At 36.7% G+C, this 13,902-nt stretch overlaps 1 protein-coding gene across 4 annotated transcripts in view; it reads right to left on the minus strand.

Moving 5' to 3' along the window:
* LOC107719142 (oxidation resistance protein 1-like) overlaps window positions 1-13,902 on the minus strand; it is a 98,988-nt gene that overhangs the window by 22,585 nt on the left and 62,501 nt on the right. For all 4 annotated transcript variants that reach the window (XM_016526507.1, XM_016526506.1, XM_016526505.1 and 1 more), the window contains exons 5-7: window positions 5,716-5,868; window positions 4,227-4,411; window positions 1,470-2,104 (exon numbers count right to left, since the gene is read on the minus strand). In XM_016526507.1, the coding sequence (XP_016381993.1) occupies window positions 1,470-2,104; window positions 4,227-4,411; window positions 5,716-5,868 (973 nt within the window). The remainder of the gene's footprint in view (window positions 1-1,469; window positions 2,105-4,226; window positions 4,412-5,715; window positions 5,869-13,902) is intronic.

Below are 13,902 nucleotides of genomic sequence, written 5' to 3' on the forward strand. Positions count from 1 at the left end.
TATTATTATTTTAATTTATAGGCTAAATAAATGAGTGCACTTAAGACAGTAAAATGTTTGTCATAAAATAATTCATGAATGCTTTATTTTTAAATAACCTTTTACAGTTTTGGAAATGTGTTTGTGTTCTATTCATTCTTAAAATGAAGACTTATTTAGGTGATTTTATTATACTAAGCTTTTTCCCCCAGAGTTGCATGCTTCACTGTTAATGTTATTATTAAATAACTAGGCGTATTATAACATTGCATTCAGTCAGAGCGCAAAGGAATGACAACTAACCAGTACATTATTTGTTTTCTATTGCTTTTTACCTTCTTCTCTCGAAACTCTATAGTTTTATTTTTTTATTTTTTAGAAAATTCAGGAAATGTTCTATTCTTCTTCTTAGCATTTACCTAAACAGGTGGCATGGTTGAATCTGCCGGTGGGGGCGGGGCCACAAATCCGTGAGTTTACAAACCCGAGGGAACGGATTGAGAATGCGTGCGCACGGATTATGAATTTGTGGGTACGGATTCAAAAACCGAAGGTACGGTTTACAAAATCTGAGTGGGTACGGTTTATTAATCCGTGGGCACGATTTGTTAAACCGAGGGAGCAGTTTAAGAATTTGTGAGTACGGTTTACAAACTGAGGGGACGGATTGCAAAACCGTCGGCACGGATTGTTTTTATTTCTCCTACAGGTGACTTCCCGGGCTCTGTAATCTGAGAACGCAACGGTTCACAGTATTTCACTAGATTTGTAATGAGATGCGTTTGTAAGCCTGTTTTCACAGAAGTTGGTGTGAAATAAAAGCTCAGCTGCAGTTTCCACCAAAATAAAAGCTAACAGGTTTATCATTTGCAAGCAAGGACTAAAATAAACAGACCCACACAAAGAAAATACTGTAGGCTACAGGCAGAGCAAACTCACTGTTTATTGGACGAAAAAAATTTAAATATCGGGGTGAGGGTTTAAATGAATGTATTTCTGAAGGGAACTGACTTTCGAGGGCATTTCTCCCTCCGTTCCATAAGCGCCACCTGCTGTCAGAGAGTGAAATTCCAACCTGTCTGCTGTTTTTGTTTTATTGAGGTTTTAGCATAATTTCACAAAGCTAAAGTCAGACCATTCTGTTTTTGCTTCAAATGTTGAAATAATAAATTGAAAAAAATTTTCAAAGTTATAGTTTTAGGCCCTGCTTGCATGTGTAGAAACATGTGACCCATACTCAGAATTAGTGCTCTGCATTTATCCCATCCAAAGTGCACACACTAATTATAATTTTTATATTTATTATAATTATATTATTAATTTACATGTAATAATATAATTATACTTAATGTACTCACACAAACTCATTTATATATATATATATTCATTAAATAAATTATTAATTAAACATAACACATAAATGTATTAAAAACCTATGACCACTTTAAGGGGCACAAATGGCAGAGGTATTGAAGAAGATGTTGCCGTACCCTCAGCAGAGCTCAGTCTCTGGCTGCTCTTAGACTGTTGGTCGTTCTCTCTCTGGGACTGCTGGACGCTCTCTCGCTGTTCCTTGGCTTGTTGCATAGTGTGACTCTTCCACATCTTCCTCAGCTCCTCTACGTCCGTCTCTGAATCTCGGGTACCATCTCGGGTCAGTTTAGCCCCATTGGGGCTGCTTTCCTGTCCCGTGGCCTCCCCTGCTCCAGGGGCCGAGCTCTGAGAACCTGAGGAGGGGGCGACTCCTTCGGTCTGGCAGTGGGGTGGTTGCTGGTGGTCCCTGCTGGTGGCTGTGCTTGGCTGTTTCTGGCTGGGTTGTTTGGGCTGGGCAGTTTCGCTGGCTGGTTCTTCCTCCTCCTCCTCTGTATGGCTGCCCTCAGCCGTCTGAGGTTCCTGGAGGAGGGTCTGCACGGATTGGGACGAGGCTCCTGATGACTTGTCCTCCTGCTGTAGCTCCTCTGTGGACTGCCGCTCCTCCCGGATGGGCGAGAGCTCTGACTCGGTGAAGACGTCCTCTGAGATGGAGCCCTCTGTGCTGCGGGGGGCAGTGCTGGCGCTGTCATAACCCTCCCGCAGACGCTGATCCGTTTGATGAGAGCTTCCAGAGAACACAGCTTCAAGATCCCTGTGGCACAAACAGAGAGAATGAGAGATGCACCTTCTAGAAAATTAATATTGCACATGTAAAGGTGTCTTTACTGCTCTATGATGTGGCTTTTGTTCAATCTCACAGTATTCTTCAATGGTAATAGCATAAATAATCATTCACAGATACCGTTGTATGCACTGCACAAAACTTAGTTATGTCTGCAATTACATGAAATAATAATAAAAAATATAAGAACTGCACCATTTAAATGTTAAATATCAAACTATTTCTATTCTACTTGTTTTCTTTTTATTTATTAAAAAAACTTGACCCTCCAACACTAGCATTCTCTATTTTTTTCTATTCTATATCTACTTGTTTTTTAATTATTTAAAAAAAAAAAAAAAACTTGAGTCTATCTATTCTGTTTCTTTTCTAACTACTTTTTATTCTTTTTATTTATTATTGGAAAAATGGAAACTAAATTAAAATAGTTATGTTTTTAAATTTTATTGTTATTTAAGCTTCAATAATAATAATAATAATAATAATAATAATAATAATAATAATGTAAGAAAATAATAATAATAAAATATTATTATTATTCTTACTATTTAGAAGCTCCATTGAGTTTTCTCTGAAAATGGCAAGGGTTTAATCAGCCCACATTGCAATGCTCCGTAAAAGGAAAAAAATACATTTTTATTCACATTATTATTATTATTATGGTTATTATTATTGTTGTTGTTGTTAAGAAGCTTATGTAATAATAGCTATAATTTTTCCTTATTTTACTTACATTATTATTATTATTATTTTTAATAATATATAATTATGGACTGAACTGGACTCAATAGTTATAATATTATTGAATTCAGTTATAATAATAATGATAACAACGCTAAGAATGATTGTTTCTGAATTTACTTTTTTTTTTAGAATCTTCAATATTTGAATTAAAATATAAAAATAAAGATACTTTAAAAACTGTGAAGACTTAATACAACAACATAATATAAGCCCACTTTCTGACGTTGTGTGGTGTTGTGAAACTTCCGCTGGTATTGTACCATAAAATATGAGGTAATGTGACAACCGTAGCATGCTGTGCATGAAAATCAACGTTTGATTTTCTTATGCACTGTTTCCCACCACTGTGATGCTTCTGTGTCATATTAAAAAGTCTAAAATGCACAGACTTCTTATCATTACTTGTCATGTCAGATGTGGCTTCTGTACTGCAGTAAAGCCACAGCCTGAGACATCTGAAGCACAAGGGCACAATGACGTGTGTCTGTCTAAATGGTATGTGGGAAGTGGATAGAAGTACATAATCAAAACCGTTCGGAGCAATTAATAAGAGTACAAGCCAACATAAAAGTGCGTAAATGAAAAGTAGGTCCCTCTGTCTGTACATCTGCACGATCAAAGGCGTCTATGCTTCACATCCACAACTGAGACCCTGCAGTGAATCCCGTCTGACTGATGAACCAACCAACACAGCTCTGAGCTGAATAAAACACATCATCATTCATGAACCAACAGAGGATATAAATATCTGGGGGTGGAAACGCTGCTAAAATCATTAACTTCTTATTACAAATCGAAATGGCTTAGTAATTCAGACGTAGGCGGCTAAATTCATGCTTCATTAACCTTAGAGTAAAAATCAATTTCCTGTATAATAAAGCTGAACGGTGGATATCTGAAATAATCGTACAGCAGCGTGGTTCCTCATGCTCACCGCAGACAAAATACCGATTTGTCACATGAGAGATCTTCAATCCAGATAAGACATCTGAAGATGAATCCAATTAATAACATGTAACGCAGCTGCACTTTTCACCTTTCATAATCTTTCATAATTTCATAATCAAAACCATTAGTCTGGTGGCTCAAGTCATTTTTATATTTTTGTTTTTTTGGCCTTTGTGCCACCTACAGGAGAGCGAGGAGAAGAACTTTGGCATGTGAATCTTGAACGATTAATAGTTTTCAGAATGATTCAATTTGATTTGTTTCAAAATGATATTCAATTTCGATTCATTATTTGAGTCTGTATTTTATTAAATGCATTCATAGGACAATTTAAATACTAGGCAAGTAAAAGACAAACAGCTATCTCTGTGCTGTGACGGTATGAAGTGAGAGGTCTTACGGTGCTATGGAGTCACGGATCTTGCTGTCTGTGATCTCTCTGTAAACGGCTGCAGACTGAACCTCATCCAGGGGACACATGATGCCATACTCCTCACAGCCTCTCTCCAGAACCAGAGGGTCCGTCCGGTGAGGGTCAAACATGATGTTGTTGGGCGTCACCAGCAACACCCCGCTAACAACACCCTGTGACACAGGACACAAGTACGTCAGATGATCAGCCACATGGTTACACATCATGAATTATACCTAAATAATTGTTTATATATAAAATTATATATTTATATAACTATATAAACAATAAAATTTAATATTTTCTATTTGATAAAAATTCATGGTTTTTTATTTTTATGAAACACATTAATCTCTTATGCTCATCAAGCTATTTATTTGAGCAAAAATACAGTAAATGTTTCTATTTTTAAAATAGAAAGCAAAGCTGAATTTTCAGCATCATTACTCCAGTCTTCAGTGTCACATGATCCTTCAGAAATCCTTCTAATATGCTGATTTGCTGCTCAAGAAACAGCTTATTACTATTTGTCAATGTTGAAAACAGTTGCGCTGTTTAACATATATTTCTGGTGCAAATTAAAGGCAATTTTTGATCAACAGGTGAGTATGTTGAATCAAAACATTTAAAGTGGAGTAATTTCCTGACAACTGAAAGTGCTACAAAGCCCACTGAATCATTCAGACGTTAATACTGACAACACTGGAAGAATTGTCAGAAGACTTATTTCTTTGCACAAAAGATGACAGTGGTACAAGAGGAATGTCAAATCATTGTTTTAAGTGTGAAAACACCAAAAGTAACACAGAAATGTAAAAACTTTCATTTTTGCCAGGAAAAGAACAGGAAATTCCAAGCAAGTGTCTTTTTGACACTACAGTGAGAAGTGCCTGGTTCCCACAGTGAAGTTCAGTGGTAGTAAAGTTTTATATAGATATGTATGAGTGCTGAAGGTGTGAGGGAGTTTATCAATGCTGTCATGAATTCACACACCATTGAGTGATTTAATAATTCAGTGAAGAATACATCAAACTGATTAAGACAGGTCTGAATTGTTTTTATTTGTTTTTTGGAATGATTAATTACAATAACTGGCTCATAAGAGTCACATGTTTGTAAATCAGACCACACTGGTCACGCCGTAGCTGTTCAGTGAATTCACTCTATAAATGCTGGGGTGAACGTCAGGGCAGGCATGTTTTGACTGTGAGAGAAAATCATCTTTGCACTAACATCATTACACTCGTCAGGCATAGAGTATTCACTAAGGAGAACAGATCAGAGCTAGAGACAGCAGCTCAACTCCTACACTTGAAGCAAAACTTGGAGCTCCTCACTGTTTTACAGTCTTTTGTTTCCCCAGAGGACAGAGGAATAGCAGGGGTCTTATTAATGACTAAACTGTGGACTCCTCCATAAGTTAACTTTTGTGCAACTTCGGAGCCGTTGCCACTAGTAAAGTCGAACGCTGACTCACCTTGCCGTCTGTGATGTACTTGCAGTTGATTTTGAGGAACTTCTCTGTCAGCGCCTCTTCTTCCTCCGAGGTGGAGGAAACCACACGGGAGGGCCGCAGGGCAGAGAAGACAGGAGGGGCAGGAGCATCGGCGCGAGGTGGACCATTGGAGTCCTGAGAGACAGAGATGGGACAGATTACAGCGAGAAATAAAGAAACAACAGCCACTCGCCCGCATCACATTGTCTCCATTACATAAAAATTACTTTGGTTATTATATGATGATTACGTTTCTGACACAATGGCTGAGGGAGAGGCAGCAAATTTGACATCTTTCTCTCGTCTGACCAACATAATCGATCTCTCTATATAATCGATCTCTCTATATTTTATTTTTCTATAGTGGATTATATGGTACAGACTGTATCAAAGCAGCTTCACAGAGCTAAACACGAAATAGCAGAAGCAATTATGGAAACTCCGCTATAGAGACAGCGTAAAGAAGCTTTGAAAGACAATACTGTCATTATGAAAGTGAAAGTGACGTGACATGTGGCCAAGTATGGTGACCCATACTTGGAATTAGAGCTCTGCATTTGAACCCATCCAAAGTGCACACACACAGCAGTGAACACACACACACCGTGAACACACACCCGGAGCAGTGGGCAGCCATTTTTGCTGCGGCGCCCGGGGAGCAGTTGGGGGTTCGGTGCCTTGCTCAAGGGCACCTCAGTCGTGGTATTGAAGGTGGGAGAGAGCGCTGTACATTCACTCCCCCCACCTACAATCCCTGCCGGTACGAGACTCGAACCCGCAACCTTTGGGTTACGAGTCCGACTCTCTAACCATTAGGCCACGACTTCCCCCATTTATTTAGCTCAAGTTAAATAAGATCAGTGTGAAGTTAGCTCAGATCAATAATAGTGTGAAGTTAATCGATCAGCGTCAATGATGCAAGATGTGATTCAGCTGTAAAGCAGCTCTACAGAAAACAACAGTGCCATCAGTTCAAGTTTTGTTCTCATCCAATGGTGTCATATGGGTTGTATCGATGACAGAAATCGAGAAAAAAAACCTTGGGAGAAACCAGGAGCAGTTCTCCTTTGGCCTAAGCGAATGAACATGTTATTGATTAAGGTATGTCACACCAGTGTTAGGTGGGAAAACGAAGAGTTAAAAAGAAAGAAAGTCACAGAAACGCTAGAAAATCATAGATGTTTTGTTGTACTACTGGGGACAATTTAGTGGGGCAAATGGGAAGGCAAAAATTACATTTGTTGTAGTTTCCATTCACCACTATAAAAGTTTCCCAACTATGAAAACTTATGAGAAACCTGGCAATGTGAAAAAGGGTCCATCACAACAGCTATTGTTACTGCAGTTAAATCATAAATTCATATAGGATCAGCAGAAAATTTTTTTTATTTTACATAACGGTTTATACCACAGTTGTACTGTGTAAAAATAACTGCAGTAACTACGGTAATTTGGTGGAAACTATGACTGTAGGAGAGAAAATTGCTAATGAGATCTCTAATATTTCAGTCTTCTTTCAAGAAATTAGATTATATTGAGAGTAAATGTACTTTTTGTCTCATGCTTATATGCAACAAACTCTGGAGTATGTCTCCTCCAGAGTTGTAATATTTCACAATATCACTGTTTTTGCTGTATTTCTGATTAAATAAATTAAAATTAAAATTGGTGAGACTTCAAAAACATCTTACAGAGCCGAAACTTTTGACCAGTAGTGTGTCAGTGAAAGACTAAATTAAAAACTGAAAAAAGAGAAACCTTTTGGTCTCCTCCTGGACTGGTTCTGAAACAGGAAGCAGCACAGAACTCTGGGTAGTGGTGTGTGTGTTGGAGGAGGTATGAATACTCACAGCCGACAGCGGGAGCAGAGAGTGGGTGCTGGGTCTCCTGCAAACACGACCTCCTGCCCACAACTGTCTGCTTCCCTCCGACACACACACACACACACACACACATCTCTCAGAGCCGACTGGAGCAAACTGACACTGATGCACCAATGCTGGGGTAGTGACTACACAAGAGACCACTGACTCTTGATCTCTCCTGCTCTTTCTTTCTCTCTATTCAGATCTGGCAGTGACAGTGTTTACAACAGAGAATCTGTCACAACACATTACAAGGCTTTTGTGAAAATCTTACTACTAAAACACACTAAGACACAATTAGACGCTCACCACTATTTATCTCAATAATAGTAATTAAAGGCAAAGGTACATGATCAGGATACTTGAGTGCAATACCAACATTTTAACACTATAATTAGCAACATTTTTCAAAGACATCCTTTACTCATGCTTCAATTAATTATTAAAAGGATAGTTTATCCAAAAATAAACATTCTGTCGTCAATGAAAGTCAGTGAGGTACAATGATGTTTTTGGACCCCATTAAAGGTGGGGTAAGCGATTTTTCAAAAACGCTTTAGAAAACTGATTCGGGCCGAATAGCAAAACAAACTTGTAGCCAATCAGCAGTAAGGGGCGTGTCTACTCATGATGTGGAGGAGAGAGCGCTTAGTGCACAGGACGGACATTAGCCGAGCCGAGCGACACAAAGATAGAGATGGCGGATAAAAAGCGAAAAGCGGAAAAGAGGAAAACGTCTGCGGAACAAAAGAAGGCTTAAGGCAAGAAGGCAAGAAGTAGGACTGTATGAAAAAAAAAAATACAGTTCAATATTTGTCAAAATATCTTTAAAAAAATTTATTCTGCAACCGTTATAGATTTGGAATGACATGAAGGGAAATAAATGATAAGAGAATGTTCGTTTTTGGGTGAATTGTCCCTTAAAATGCACCACAATGACAATTACCACAAACAATTCACATTTTTAGAAATATTTTCAGAAAAATTTTAGATTTCAAGTTTACAACATTTAGAAAACGTATATAAACACTTTTCAAAGATGTGACACAATGACAATCACGATCTGCATGTCTCAATGCCATTACTGTAGAACTGTATGAAGTGTACAGTATATCTTAGTGTTACAAATAAATGTCTTACATTCCAAATGTTTGGGGTTGGTAAAAAATTTTTCATATATTTTTGAAGTATCTTATGCTAAAGACTGCAAAATACAATAAAAAACATTAATAATAATAATAATAATAATTATTATTATTATATTATATATATATACACACATGAAATATAATTACAATTTTAAATAATTGTTTTCTATTTTTCTATTTTAAATATATTTTTAAAAAATAATATAAATATAAATATTCTTTATTATAAATATAAATATTGCATATTTTCTAATGTAATTTCATTTAATTTGATGGCAAAGCTGAATTTTCAGCATCATTACTCCAGTCTTCAGTGTCACATGATCCTTCAGAAATCAATATAATATGCTGATTTGCTGCTCAAGAAACATTTTTTATTATCATCAGTGTTGAAAACAGTGCTGCTTAATATTTTTGTGGAAACTGCGATACATATTTGTATCTTTCTCCACTGACGTATTCTGACAAATTAACACTTTTTGCAAACAACATATCACTGGCACATATAGTAGAAATTTCAGCAGTGACCAATTTTTTAGGAAGGCTCTTAAAATCATGAAATGGACTTATATTTGTCCCCGATCTTCTGCCTTTGATGTTACAGCTTATAAATCACACACAAAATCTGCGTCAGGACACTATAAATAAAGACAACATTTTTCCACATGTTCAACATTTGCAATTAATATTTATCATCCAAACCACTCTCACAAAATCTTCCCTGACAAACACAGCGGCGGCTGTTCCCGCCCTCCGGCCTCGACATCGCACATCCTGCGTGCCGTGACAGACCGGCCCACCCTTCAGATCCCAGAATAAGCAACCAGAGAGTCAAAACATGCCTTCATGAAACCCCCTTCACAGTTAACACTCCCCGCCTCTTCCAAACACAGTCTCTCCTCCTCTGGCAGCCCAGGAAGAAGGCGTACGTCTCGCACAGCGCCGGGAGGAAGGATGCCACCAGTGTAACGTGCACGGAAACGCAAATAGCTTTGTGTATTTCCAGAGCTCTGACACGGCTTGCTGTTTATAGCTGGCTTCATTATCAAAGCCATTATTAACCACCGGAATACAAAAGACCATGCAGTGTTCCCAGGAAGACGTTGATTAAGAACTTAGTAAAAGTTTAAAAGAACAAACGACGTCTTCCCTGCATGCTGTAGAGCTTAATTTAGGATTTAGGGAAGGATAAACAGATCTGTATCTGTGCTAGGGATGTGGTGAACTACATAATTTAAAAACTCTCTAGTCGGTATGTTTTCTGAACTACTAATAGACCAGTAGGTTTAAAAAAGCCCTGTATAATTGGGCTGGACAGGGTCATGTCCTCCAGACAGCAGTCAGACGCATTTCTTAAAGACCTTGTAGATTTTAGTCAATGAGGGTTAGCGATGAGGCCTTCTACATTCTAGTGTATTCTCTTAAATATTCTACTAGGTTGAAAAAAATTCATTTTTGGCACAAATTTATGTAAAGTTGCTTTGGAAAAATGTGCAATGTGCCATGACAAATCATTTTTTCAAATAAAAAAATGCTAAAAAATATAAGAATGACAATACATTTTTACAAAAAAAGATATTAACAAATCATTTTATGAAGAAAAACTTAAAATAAGCCATCTTTCAAAATATAACTGATATAAAATGAATAAAAAAATATAAAATAAAACAAAATTGTCATAAATAAAAATGAATAATTTTTACTAACAAAAATATTATATTAGATTATATTAAGAAAAAAAACTGAAAAATTAAAACCAAATGCCATTTTTAAATAAAAAAAGTAATTTTACAAATAAAAAAAATACACAAATAAAAAATTTAATGTAATTTTTACAAACAAAAATGTTATAAAATGAAAAATATAATAAAAATAATTTGTACAAAAATATAAACAAATAAAAAATGACACGTAATTTTTTCAAGCAAAAATATTATGAGAAAGACAAGTGATTTTTACAAACAAAAAGGTTATAAATAAAAAAGCAAGTAATTTTTATTTATATTATTTAAATATTATATTAAAATAAAAACTGACAAGTCATTTTTTTCAAAGCAAAAATGTTTATTAATAAAAAGATCTTTAAAAATTTTTTTTTTTTTTTACAAAAATTACCCCCCCCCCAAAAAAAAAAGCATTTTTTTACAAAAAACCAAGTTTAATTAATAGCAGAATATCCTAGGAACTGTATAGCAATGTGCTAAAGCCACTCAAAATATCTTAGCAATACAAGCAGAACATCCTAACAACAGTGTACTGTAGCAGTGTGCTAAAAAACACTCTTAGCAACATCTAAGCAACACCCTGGAAAGCATTCACAACCCCCTAGCAACTGGATAGAAATTTGAAAAAAATTAAATACAAAAAAAAAAAAAAAATGAAAATTCAGTTTTACAAAAATGATATACAAATAAAAAATGTCAAGTCATTTTTATAAACAAAAAATGTTTTGTTTTCAGACCAAAAAACAAATAAAAAAAGTGAAGAAGGTGGCAATCAAGAATTCAGATTAAAACAAACTGACTCTAAAATGATGCTAGGATCAATTCTGTATTGAGACCTAAAATGTTTCTCAAGTTGTCCACTGTTAAAATAAAGGGCATTTCTGGCACTTATTTGTCCCAGTAGCAGCCAATAATGACATTCAGTCTTAACAGACTGACTCTTGCACGGGTGGTCAATTCATAAACAACATTACCGCACCAGATCACAACAATCAATGCAACTCAATTACTGCAACACAAGGACTGACGGAGCACAGGCCAGACTCAAGCACACGATGATAAAGTCTGCTGCACAAGAACAACAGCTTCTGAAGTCTTTGGGTCAAGAAGAACATGCATTCAGTGCTTCTCCAAGAACATCTCATGATTTTTACCAAAGACACTGTGGGAGAGACAGACCAACAAAATGTGTCCTCTGGCTGGGTGACGTTTCTATTCGACATGGAGGAGGAGAAAAAGTGTAACTTAATGTCCTCTAGGCCATCTGGAGCTTACCTACGCTGGGTTGGTTTTACACGGCCCCGGTGAAATCCAGCCTGGAGGAGACCAGTAGCTGGATTTAGAACCTAAGCCTGGAAAAAGGCCACTAACCCTGACTGCAGGGCTGCACATGTGGGTGGTTGGCATCCATGTGATCATTAGATCACCGCCGGACTGATCTACACTCCACACACACCTTTACAGTGCTGTTCAACTTCACACACAGCTCATGTTCATGACTCATGTGCTATTAGTCTGAAGCAGTAGATGGGCCCTTAAATGCTCACGTAGCCATTATTATGAGAGTGAGTAACACGGCAGAAGGATGCTGTCAGCTGACTCTAATATTAACTGAGATCAACAACAGTACTTTGAATTAATTGTCATCTGTGGATTTGTTTATATGCAGATGTTTGCTGTGAAATATTACGACAATAACCCGCAGCTCCATCTGGTGACCAGAAATGGGTTCTGCAGGGGAAAAGCCAAAATCTACCTGACAGATGTCACTTAAATAGGTGTCTACATTCTGCTTGGAGCCATTCACATCCTTAGGTTCAGAAATTATTCGTTTCTATGGCAACGCGCAAGATCCCAAAATGGATCCATATGTGGTTTTGTTGTTATTGAAAGCAAAATACTTAATGACTGCATTAATTAAATCTGTGCTCTTGCAAAATATTTCAGAGAAAAATAAAGTGGAAGTGGATATAGTGAAATGTAGAGGTACATTACTGTTCAAAAATTTGAGGTCAGTAAGATTTTTTTTTTTTAAGAAAGATATCTCTTATGCTCACCAAGACTGCAATAATTTTGTGAAATATTTTTACCATTTAAAATAACTATTTTCTATTTGAATATATTTTAAGATATAATTTATTCCTGTGATACAAAGCTGAATTTTCAGCATCCTTAATTCAGTCTTCAGTGCCACATGATCCTTCAGAAATCATTATAATATGCTGATTTATGATTATAATATTATAATATGCTGCTCAACAAACATTTAGTATAATTATCAAGGTTGAAAACAGTTGTGGCTGCTTAATATTTTTGTGGAAAGCATGACATTTTTTATCTTTGATGAACAGATTGTTCAAAAGAACAGCTTTTATATGAAATAGAAACATTTTGTGACATTATAAATGTCTTTACAGTCAGTTTTGATCAATTTAATGCATCCTTGCTGAATAAAAATGTTAATTTCTTTTAAAAACAAAAATTTTTGAGCCTAAACCTTTGAATGGTACATGATGTCACAATGAACCCGAAACTCACCATGAACACATGCACAGTGCAAATTTAACATCACACATAACCTCTGCTGATCTGAAGAGTTTCATGCTGTCATTGACTGAAGCAAAGCACCACAAGAGTTTCTGGGCATGAAATCAGACCAGACGAGTATCACTGGGACAAAGTCACCTTTCCTGGTGTCAGCCAACACCAGCAGCCACTGGTAATTAACACTGGCCATCTCTCTAACACACACACACCGCCAGTCTCTCACTCCCTCTCTTCTTCTCGTGATGCAGACTAAATTTAGCATACAGCAGGAAGGGAGGGTGAGATCAGGACGATACAAGGCAAAAACTCCTCAGGAGACTCAATTTAAAGTCACCAGATTTCATAGACAGAGTCAATGCTGCTTGTATAGTCAGATTTTCGAACATCGGCACAAAGTCTGATCCACTCTACAGCTTTTTCTGAACAAGAACCGCCCACTTAAGACTAGAGATCGACCGATATATCGATTTACCGATATTTTTCCCGATATTTAAGCATTTTACAATAATCGGATATCGGTTTTGTAATATCGGATTCACAGATAAACGCCGCCATCTTGTGGATGTTTTGAGAATTGCGTGCAGGATCAACATTGCAGCGTGTCTGAGGGGAAACAAGGCAACAACAACGGCGTGCACAGGTACTTGATTTACTGTAGTTAGTAAACTTTAACATAACAGCCATTAATGCACAAATTAGATGTATTACATAAATGCCTGATATGCAGTTTATGCAGCTTGGCTCGAAGAAATAGAGATGAACTCACGGAGTCACGTAAGATAATCCGTCAAGTCCTGTCCCAATAAAGACGTAACTTTGCGTGAATTAAATAATATGCAGCCATGAATGAGCGCATGTTGGAAATAAAAACGCTAAATTTACTTC

This window comes from Sinocyclocheilus rhinocerous, unplaced genomic scaffold, assembly GCF_001515625.1.
Source record: "Sinocyclocheilus rhinocerous isolate Xijiao unplaced genomic scaffold, SAMN03320098_v1.1 scaffold1084, whole genome shotgun sequence".
Lineage (NCBI taxonomy): Eukaryota > Metazoa > Chordata > Actinopteri > Cypriniformes > Cyprinidae > Sinocyclocheilus > Sinocyclocheilus rhinocerous.